The 11,104-nt window shown below is 39.6% G+C and overlaps 1 protein-coding gene across 1 annotated transcript in view; it reads left to right on the top strand.

Moving 5' to 3' along the window:
• The first annotated feature begins 871 nt into the window (after positions 1-871).
• NOSTRIN (nitric oxide synthase trafficking) overlaps positions 872-11,104 on the top strand; it is a 71,938-nt gene continuing 61,705 nt past the window's right edge. The window contains exon 1 of the mRNA XM_049773536.1: positions 872-1,107. Coding sequence (XP_049629493.1) covers positions 1,081-1,107 — 27 coding nt within the window. The 5' untranslated portion in view covers positions 872-1,080. The remainder of the gene's footprint in view (positions 1,108-11,104) is intronic.

Here is an 11,104-nt window from a genome sequence, read left to right as displayed (position 1 = left end):
TTAGTTAGGCTCTGTGGAATGGTTAATGTATACCCTGTTTCTCAGTAAACTTTTCTAGACATTTCCTACCATTATCATAGTTATTATGTGGGCTCCCTAATGTTGTTTTAGGGAAAAGGGAATATTAACTTTGCTTGTGATTTAAAGGATGGGATGGCGGTTGGGGTCCTGGCTTTCAGAGATATGTTGCTCACTATCTGTATGGATGACCTAACCTGAAAGAGGCAAATCTGAATGTTTTCCACAAGTCAAAGCATCTTAAAATAACAGAAAGTCAAAATCGGGCCAGATTAATAGCACAGTAACTAGGGCTTTTGCTTTGTACCTGGCTTACCTGGGTTTGGTTCCCCCACATTCCATATGGTCCCCTGAGCCTGCCAAGAGTGATTCTTTTTTATTTTCTTTTTTTTTTTGGGGGGGGGGGTGGGGTTTGGGTCACACTTGGCAGCACTCAGGGTTACTCCTGGCAATATGCTCAGAAATCGCTCCCAGCAGGTTCGGGTGACCATATGGGATGCCGGATTCAAACCACTGTATGCAAGGCATGCTATCTTTCCAGCCCCCAAGAGTGATTCTTGAATGCAGAGCCAGGGAATAACTCTTAAGAGCAACTGGATTTGGCATAAAAACCAAACCAAAAAAAAAAAAAAAACAAACCAAAAAAAACTCCACCCAAACCCCCAAACAACAACAACAACAAAAAGCATGATGAATATGGCAAGAGAGTAAATATGCAGGCCTTCACTATCAGCCTATGCTTCTGGATTGTCAAGGACACTTGATGGCCTTTTCTCAGGGCCACACAGCTCAGAATGGGAGTTGGCCCTGTATGTATTTACACATGCCCTTCTCACAATCTCCCTCCAGCTCTCTTCCCTAGAGCAGTTCTTTGCTTTTTCAAGAAACAAACAGATGAAAATCCAGGGCTGGGACTTCCTCCTTGGAGAGTTTGACAAGGACTGACGTACTGGAGCTCTTTGAATCCCGGAAATCCAAGACACACACCCAACCTTGATTGCAGCCTGCAAAGGCTGTCTGCTGGGTCACCGGTGAAAAGACTGAAGCAAAATACCTATCAACATGAGGGACCCACTGACAGAGTGTTCGGTGAGTAGTTTGGTGTGTGGGAGGGTAGATTTAGATATTAATGAATTTTAACTTAAAAAAATTGAAACTTTCTGAAGTCAAACATGTTTAGCTACTGGCAATGGTACAAAAGTTTTATAGTTTTTCTTTAATTTAAAACAGTATATGTTCTAGCAAATGATAGGGCAGACCAGTGCTATGTTTTATCTGCCTGTTCTTGGGAACACTTAGACTGGTTTACTATCATGTATTCTAGTCGATAGTAGTTGTTTGGACAAACTTCCTCAGACATACTCTCATAGATCCAACCTGTGTGCAATGGTCAGAAAAACACGTATGTCATTAGGTAAATTTGGACTGATGTTGAAGCTGGGGGTAAGGTTTTAGTGTATTTTTATTTTCAGAGATTATTTAGAGACAAGAATTGCGAGTCCTGCAGCAAAAAAGACAAACTCCCCACTCTGTTCTTCCCTATCGGTGGTCAGACAGATTTCTCAGTGATTTGTTTTAGATTTGGGATCCGTACCAAAAAATAGATCGATCAAAAGTCCAAAGACATGGTGAGTTCATTAGCAGCAAAGCAAGAGCTTACATTTTGAGAAATGAGCATTTCTAGTAAAGGGGGAGGGTGGAGAGAACATATTTTCTTTGGAAATTAAGTAACCAAGGGTGTGTCAGAAGAAAGAAATTAAATTCATTCAAGCCTTTCATTACAAACAAAACAAAGGGGCTGGAGTGACAATACAGACAGTACAGCACAGTGGGTAGAATACTTACCTTGTACGTGGCAAACTGGGGTTTGATCCTCAGCAGCTCACAGGTCCCCCATGCCCTTAATGAGTGTGATTCCTGGGTGCAAAACCAGGAGTAACCTCTGAGCATAGCTGGATATAACCAGAAATCAAAACAAAGAAAACAAACCAAAACTGCTGAGAAGATAAATAGAAATTACATAAAGCCGTAAAGAGGATTATTGGCTTCATTTGTATTTATTCAATGGCCCAGGAAAGTGCAGGCTCAGAGAAAAGCAATCCTAATTTCTACTCTACAAAGTGAGTTTTTGAAACAAACAAGCTAGATAGTTAGGCATAGACTAGTAATATGTGTTACTAATGTTTATTTTCACTTTTTTAAATGTAAAAGTAATGTGGATCTAATGCAAAAACCAATTCCATCTGTGTATAGTTTTTGAGGGGATGGGCAGTCTGGTAGGGAATCAAATTTAGGGCCTGTACATGCAGAGTATGAACTCATGTACTTTACCACTGACCTATATTCCAGGTCAGTGGATAGATTTCAAAAATAAAGATCCAGAGCAGGAGTAATAGCACAGCTGAGTAAAGCCTTTGGCTCGACCTGGGTTCTATCTCCAGCATCCCATTTGGTCCCCTGAGCCTGCCAGGAGCAATTTCTGAGTGCAGAGTCAGAATTAACCCCTGAGCACTGCAGGGTATGGCCCCAAAACCAAACCAAACCAACCAACCAACAAACAAAAAGTCCTGAAGCTCCAAGATGGGGAAATAACTTCAAAGGACTAGAGAGACTTCAATTCCATGTCCCTAATACCATGTCACCCCATCTCCCTGCACTAACAGTGTGACCTAAGTACTGAGCCATCCATCTTGTAGGGGGAGTGGCCCTTGGACCCTTTCAAGTATTTCTTTGAAGACTCCCTTCCAAAGAATGTCATATTTCTTTTGGTGTTATTATTTTTGTTTTTGGATTACACCCTGTAGTGTTCTAGTCTTACTCCTAGGAGAGATCACACCTTGGCAGTGCCCTGGAGCCTGTCCAGATGCCAGGGGTCAAGCCCAAATGAAGTGTCCCACCCATTTTAATACCCCTCCAGCAGGACATTTCCTTTTTAAACTTCCTCTAGCCTAATCCTCCATGTACACATGTATAAGTAACATTTTAAAGGTCTTTTACATATTGCTTATTTTTCTTTGCTCCTTTTTTAAACTATTATCCCTCTTTTTTTTAATCATTGATATATTGGTGTTTTTGCATAAGGGTAGGATCAGAACAAATGGAAACAAAAACCCTTCGATAGGCATTTTTTTTTTCTTATAAGGAACATTTATTTCATCCTCAGCACCATAGGAGGTGCTGATACATCTATAGGATGTATCTATAGCATACATATATAGGAGAAAGTTTGCTTAGGAATGATCCTTGAGCAGAGTCAGGAGAAAGCTCTGAACACCACCAGGTGTAGTCCTAACACCCACCCTCCCACCCTACACCAAAACAATAACAAAACTCCTACCCACAGTCACTAAAGAAGAAAGTAACACACCAAAAGAAGAGTGAGCTAAAAAGAAAGGAAGCTGAGGCCAATTTAGACAAAAACAAAACCTGAGGGACAACTGCCTTATAACCCTTTCAAAGGCTGACTGTAGACTAGAATCTGGGGAAAAATGCTTTCTTGTGAGCAGCCCATAAAACCAGAGCTCTGTGTCAGCACAAAGCTCCGTGCTCTTGACAGTGGGAAAGGTTCTTTCCCTCAGGCTCAACTATAGACTCATGGAGTCTTTTCCCTTCTGCACAACCTTGAAGGTCATTTCTATGGGCTTGGTGCCACCAAAGTCATTTGGAAGGTAGAAGAAGGCGGATATCCCTTCAGCCAGGGTTTCTAATTCTAAAGTCACAGAATCTTTATTTATTTGTGATTGTTTCATCTTGATCAAGAGTTCAAGTTGATTTCCTGGTACTGTCCCAGCTTATGCTGAGCAAACAATGCTATGTGAAGATAAAGTTGACCTTTGGGAACAAACAAGGGAACAGTTTGCAAATAAATGTAACACTTGCATGTTTCATGAAGAAACTAAAAAGAATGCAAAACTTAAAAATCCTGCAAAATGTCCCTAAATTTGTGTGGAACACAGTTACTTTTTCACACGTTTTCTGAGTATATATCCTGATCTACTCGAGGGGCACACCTTTGTGCTACCTGAAATTCTAATTTACCTAGTAGACGATTTTTTACTCTGATCAATAAGCTGCTTGAGAATCAACTGGTTTGCATGAACTCTGGTGGGAAAGATGTGATTTGTTTCTACAGATGAGTTTTAAAGTGAAATCTAGAACTTCCTTCAATTCTGAATAGAGCAACAAACCTCAGTGACACCACAATTTCTGTGACTTTAGAGCTAATATAATCCACATGTATCTTGATTTGCATACAATTGATCTAGCCCAGAGCCATGGCACTCCATAAGGTCTCCAGAGCCCTGCCAGGAGTAAACTCTGAAACACTACAGTGTGTCACTCCCAAACCAAAAGCAAACAAGCAAACAAACATGTATCTTTATATAATATAACTGCTTGCACGTATGGAGAAATCATTTTTCAATAATTTTTATTTAAATACCATGGTTACAAGGTTGTTCATACTATCCCCAGGAGATAAAGTTGTTCATGATTGAGTTACTGTCATACAATGTAGAACAATCTTCACCAGTGTGCTGCCACCCTCTGTGATGAGTTTCCCTCTTATCCTCCCCAATGCCTTCTATACTCCCACCCATCCTCCCTTTTAGAAATATGGGTTAATTCTTGTTTTTTTAAATTTAATATGTCAATTGCATTTATAGCTGTAATGTAAATTTTGTGGTTTCAAAATATATTCCCCCCCCCTCTTTTTTTAAATTTTTTTTTATTTTTTGGGCCACACCCATTTGATCCTCAGGGGTTACTCCTGGCTAAGCGCTCAGAAATTGGCCCTGGTTTGGGGGGACCATATGGGACGCCGGGGGATCGAACCAAGGTCCTTCCTTGGCTAGCGCTTGCAAGGCAGACACCTTACCTCTAGCGCCACCTATCTGGCCCCAAAATATATTTTCATAAGTATTTATAAGCATAATTTGTTTTCTTTGTAATTCTATTTTATGCATTTGAAGACATTTTGAGTCAGAGTGATTTCTCCAGATGGCCCACAAAATTATACAATATTTTAAATTTAGGATTATTATTAAGTTTTGTTGTTAGGGGACCACATTCAGAGGTGCTCAAGGCTTAATACTCAATAGGTGCTCAAGGCTCTCTCCTGGCAATAATGTTTGTAGTCCCAGCGGTTGAACCCTGGTCTGCCCTGTGTAATCTTCCCAGTACTATTACTGTGAACTGTAAAGAAAAAAATCTCTTCCTTTCAGTCATGTACCAATTGCCAACATAGGTTGATGACTTGGGTAATTCAGCCTTCAACCGCCTTGTCAGTGTCTGGGCTCAGTCACAGGGATATTAAAAAGATTTTTCTCAGGCCGAAGAGATAGCATGGAGATAGGGCATTTGCCTTGCAAACAGGATGGTGGTTTGAATCCTGGCATCCCATATGGTCCCCGAGCCTGCAAGGAGCGTTTTTTAAGCATAGAGCCAGGAGTAACCCCTGAGCAATGCTGGGTGTGACCCAAAAACAAAAACAAAAACAAAAAAATTGTCCAAATGCTGCACTTAGTTTTTAACTAATCTTGAGAGTGCCAGAAACTATGTAAAGATTTTTGAAGTATTTTTTTAACAAAGAAAATAATTAGTTCAGTCTTGATGCTTTCAAACCCATGAGCATAGCTTCTAAGCTGAGAAATATGCTTGAAAAATTATACCCACATGTGTGTGCAAGAAAATAGGATCAAATTATCTTCAAATGGAATAGTCTAATCATTCCATCACTAGAGAAAGTAGTGTCTGTCTTTAGAAACAATGTCTCAGGAATCAAGGTCAAAGAGATTTTTACTTTTATTCATTCCTACAGTTTCTAGATAAAGACTTTTAAGCATAAGTCCTAGCAGGAGGCACAGTTAGCACCATCTCTTAGAATCCCTAAGTGTGGAAACAGTGCCCATGGGTGGGCCACTGCTGCAGCCAGTTCAGAAATATATATATATATATATATATATATATATATATATATATATATATTCATTTTAAACTCAGCCTGACTCGTTGGAGGTTGCCTGGTGGTCAGAAAGAACAATCCGTGCAATAGCTCAGGGCTCCAGGGAAAACGGGTCCACTGTATAAAGAAGGAGGCAAATGGGATCCATGCCCTCTCCCACAGCACCTCCAGAGTGCATTAAAGACAAGTGTGACATGCCATCGTACAGTGCTTGGACCTGTTTAATGTTTTGCCTTTTTTTTTTTTAATTTTTAATTTAAAGCATTGTGATTTGCAAAGTTACTCATAGTTAAGTTTTAGACAATGTTTCAGCACCAGTTCCACCACCAATGTCAACATATCTTCCAGTATTGCCAGTCCATCCCATTACTCCCTACATACACACACACACACACACACACACACACACACACACACACACACACCTCACCATCATTACATCCTGCCATCATAACAGGCAGCTTTTAAAGTTTGGTTGTTAAAGTTTGTTGACCCTTTTCTTTAATGTTTTAGGCCTCAGGGTCTATAATGACTACCCTGAGCATTCCAAAAATGACACAGATGCCTGTAACCTGGATAATCGCTTAGTAAAAGAGGCAGAACTTTGAAATACTTTTCCCTTATGAGTCAGAATTCATAGATAGCACAAGTGCCTGGTATTTAAAGGGTAGTTAACAAAAGTTTATTTTTTTAAGAATATGAACAGAATGTTGTGGTTTATTTAATATAAAGCTCATTATCACTACTTTCAATATACTTCAATTATCATCTGATTAAAAATAGACATTTCTAGGCCAGCTGACTCGGGTTTGATCCCTGCCATCCCATTCCATAAGATCCCCTTGAGCACAGCCAGGAATGAGTGTTGAGTGCACAATTAGGAGTAACCACTGAGTAATGCCAAGTGAGGCCCAAAACAAAATAAACAAAACAAATTTCTAGAATAACTGAATTCAAACTTCTTTTTTTTGGAGGGGGAGAATCACACCCGCAGGGCTCAGAGGTTACTTTTGTCTCTATGCTCAGAAATCAGTCCTGGTAGGCTCGGGGACCATATGGGATGCTGGGATTTGAACCACCGTCCTTCTGCATGCAAGGCAAATGCCTTATCTCCATGCTATCTCTCCGGCCCCCAATTCAAACTTCTTAAGCATTCAAACTGAAAAAAAATTCAGAGTAGCCTCATCAAGGTTGATATTGTTTGTAAGTCATCTGATAACTTTATGTGCCAGTTACCTAATTTATAAATATTTTGTAATGACAATGTTTATATAACATAATTTGTTTAAAAGAACTAGGAGGAAACATCTTCTAATTTGCTGAATAAGAATGTTTGTGTAATGTGTATATGAACGGATCTTTAGGGGCTCAGAAAGATACCAAATGTTCCATCACTAACATAAATGTCAGATTAACTGGGAAAATTACCAGTTTTTGACTTATAATTGATAACAACCAGGGTAAGCAGCATATAATATAATTCATCTGAAGGTGTAAGGTCTTTCCTGGAACAAATATTTGGTGGGGAGAAGTATTTGAAAGCTCCACAGGTGGGAAAGAAAAACACCAAAAACCCACTTCTACATGACCTTGACCCAATCAAATTTTTTTTTTTATTACATTGGGCACCTCTGGACTGCTACATCAATGGCAACTCAGTGTGAGTAATCTTAATGTGATTAAGTTTCTCAATTTCAGATAGATTTCCCTGTTGAATTCTTGCCTAAAGTCCTATCATACCACTTTTGTGTCCAATTAAATTTTAGATTATTAAACCTTAACTTGTAAAATAAGAGGATTGAGTTTCAGTAATTTCCAAATAATGCTTTGTTGAGGGTCAGAGAGACAGTATCGTCAATAGAATGTTTGCCTCATATATTCTCAACCCAGGTTCAATCTTCAGCACCACATATGGTATTCCAAGCCCCACCAGGAATGATCCTTGAGCAGAGATCGGTACTGCTCAGGACTCCTTGTTGTGCCCCCAAAACAAAATATAAATCAAATGTGTTTAATGGAATACTTTTAGAGCCTTCTTGGGATGCTAAAAGGGTAGGAGGTAGAGGTGAGATGGGGAGGAAGTCTGAATCCAAGTCCACGAGATTTTCTTCTATCAAAGCAGATATGTCCCAACATTTTGTAATCATAAATCATATATACACATACACACACATTAAATATAACACACACACAGACACACACACATGGGTCTCTGGACATGGTTTGCTATTTATGCCTATCATTTCTCTGTCTTGAATTCAAGCTGAAATGTACAGAATTATCTAAAGAAAAATTGATGCTAAAATAATGGAACTATTTTTTTATCATGGACGCTTTTTTTAATTATTATTTTTCATTCTGGGTCACACCCAGTGTCGCTCAGGGTTACTTCTGGCTCTGCACTTAGAAATCACTCCTGGCTGGCTGGGGAGACCATCTGGAGTGTCAGGATTCAAACCACTGTCCATCCTGGATTGGCTGCATGCAAAGCAAAAGCCCTACCACTGTGCTATCTATCCCGCTCCAATGGAACTCTTCTTTTTTATTTTTTTTACCACCCTGCCACCTCAATGGAACTATTCTTAACAAAGCTTTTACTTCCTGAAGTCGTCTATTTCAGTGTATGTTAGGAGTGTCCAGAACGTATATAGTCAGCAAAGTAATACATTTTTATTGAATCACAATGTAACCAACACCACCAACTGGACTAGAAGACTTTCCTAACTATTGTGTACTTGGGTTTAGGGGAGTTTGAGGAATGGATACATGTGCACCTCACATTCAAAGTCCTCTAACATAGCTTCTGCTTAAAATATCTTGTCCATCCCAGTGTTTCAGAACAAGCATCATTTTCTGTCTATGTCAGAACATGAAAAGAGGTAGCAAATTCTAGTCTAATAGATAACAGGGAATTTCTTCTAAAATTTAAAATCGCCAGATCCACGGTGAGTAGCAGTCATATGATAGTTTTGTCTGAACAGCCTCTTGCTTTTAAGGTTGAATTTAGAAGCTTCAGAAAAAGATCATCTTTACATTTCAATATTCCATTCCTCCAACCTCCATCAACTGCTCCTCACCAAAAAGCCATTGGGTTTTTGGGTTTTGAGTTGAATCACTGGTTAATTTTCAGAATAATCTCATCTTCTGAAGCTAGTGCTCTGAAGACAATACTTTTTATTTGTATCTTAAGGAATCTAATTACTTTGAGAGATACATTTGCCCTTGTGCCCTTGCATGGAAAAGTTCTTTCCCTCTTTTGTTTATTTTAGCTTTGGTTAAAGTCAGGTTTGTACTTTCTTGCCCCATCTTCACATATTGTTTCTGAGATCTCCCTACCCGCCCCAGGATTGTGGGATGCAGGCTATCCTTAGGTGACAGCTGTTGGGGACCCATCCAAAATCCTCTCTCTCTTTAATCTCTTTCTAAAGAACTCAGACCCTCTCATGGGTCTTTCCTCCCAGTCCCAGTACCAACTTCTCTAGTGTTTCTGAATAGAAAAACTCACTCTACAGGTCTCTTTCTCTTGCACATGACCTTGTTGTTTTTGTGTGGGGTAACTATTTCTGTTTGTCCTGTCTGGAGAGAAGAAGCTTGGAAAAGCATACTGCTTAACTCTGTAAGATGCTTCCAGCTGAATAAAAAGAGAGCATTACAGGGCCTAAAAAAAATCCTAATGTTCTATAGAACATAAAATAAGATCAGAAAAAAATGAAAACTTACATTATCCTTGGGAAGATTAAACACCATAAAAATCTATTTTTTGAGTTGGGGAGAGTTAAAATGGCTTTCCACAGGCTTTGTGAGAGGCCTGTGTTTCACCCCAGTACCACATGATCGCCTGAGCACTACCAGGAGTGACCCCCCCTAGGTTCAGAGTCAGAAGTAGTCCCTGTGCATAAAAGGTGAAACTGTACTTCTTTCATCCCAAAGGTCTATTTGTACAATATTTATTTGTAAATATAGATGTATGTGCATTTTTATAATGTATACATACATACATAAATTGCATAATGCAATTCTAATTAAGAGGGATTTAAAAAAAATTGCAGGAGGGTCCATATTGATGGTACTGTAGGTAAGGTATGTTTGCTTTGCATGCAGGTTTTGTTCCTGGTATCACACCTGTAAATAAGTCCTGAATACAGCCAGGTATGGCCTAAATAACAAAAAGAATGGAACAAAAAGCAAAATTTCCAGGTTTCTCTAAGAAGTATTCAGTTTCACCAAGGGCTAGAAAGGCCAAAGAGTAACTTTATTCTGAGATTGTGTGTCCTGCCCCTGATGATATCTAGGTATATTTTTGTGAGAGATTATTTGATGTTATGGAGAAAACAAAAGGCTTATTTGGTGGAGTGAGAAAGTTAGAGTTAATGTTATGGTAACATAGAAGTAAAGCAGAAAGTTTTTTTTTTTTTTTTTTTTTTTACGGTTTTTGGGTCACACCCCACAGCCCTCAGGGATTACTCCTGGCTCTATGCTCAGAAATCGCTCCTGACAGGCTTGGGGTGGGTGGGTGGAAGACCCATATGGGATGCCAGGATTCCAACCATCGACCTTCTGCATGCAAGGCAAAAGCCTTACCTCCATGCTATCTCTCCAGTCCCAAGCAGAAACTATTTTAAAATGTTCACTAAGGACCAGAGAGTTGGCTCAAAGGGCTTAAGCATATATTTTTGTTTGTTTGTTTGTACCACACAGGAGACGCTCAGGGATTCCTCCTAGCTCTGTGCTCATAAATCACTCCTGGCAGGCTGGTGGGAGGGGGGATCAAATGGAAAGCTGGGATCAAACCCGGGTCAGCCAGCATGCAAGGCAAACACCCTACCTGCTGTGCTATTGCTCTGGCACCTGCAGCATATACTTTGCTTGGAGGAATCCTGGGTTTAATCCCTAACTTTGGTCCTTTGATTATGAATCCTTTGATTATTACCTAGATTGTCTCTGCCACTTACAAAACTTCCCACTGTACCTGTAGAGGAAGAATTGATTGTGTCTGTCACTCATAGATGACAAGATAATTTGGTTCATTGTTTATGGAAATAAAGATGTTCATCATATGTGTGTTGCTGGCCCATGCACATGTGCCTGCATGCTCATGTCATCCACATCTGCCCTCTTGTAATG

The sequence above is a fragment of the Suncus etruscus genome, chromosome 5 (genome assembly GCF_024139225.1).
Source record: "Suncus etruscus isolate mSunEtr1 chromosome 5, mSunEtr1.pri.cur, whole genome shotgun sequence".
NCBI lineage: Eukaryota > Metazoa > Chordata > Mammalia > Eulipotyphla > Soricidae > Suncus > Suncus etruscus.
The sequence above is the reverse complement of the archived record's forward strand: the minus strand, read 5'-3'. Positions and strand labels throughout refer to the sequence as shown.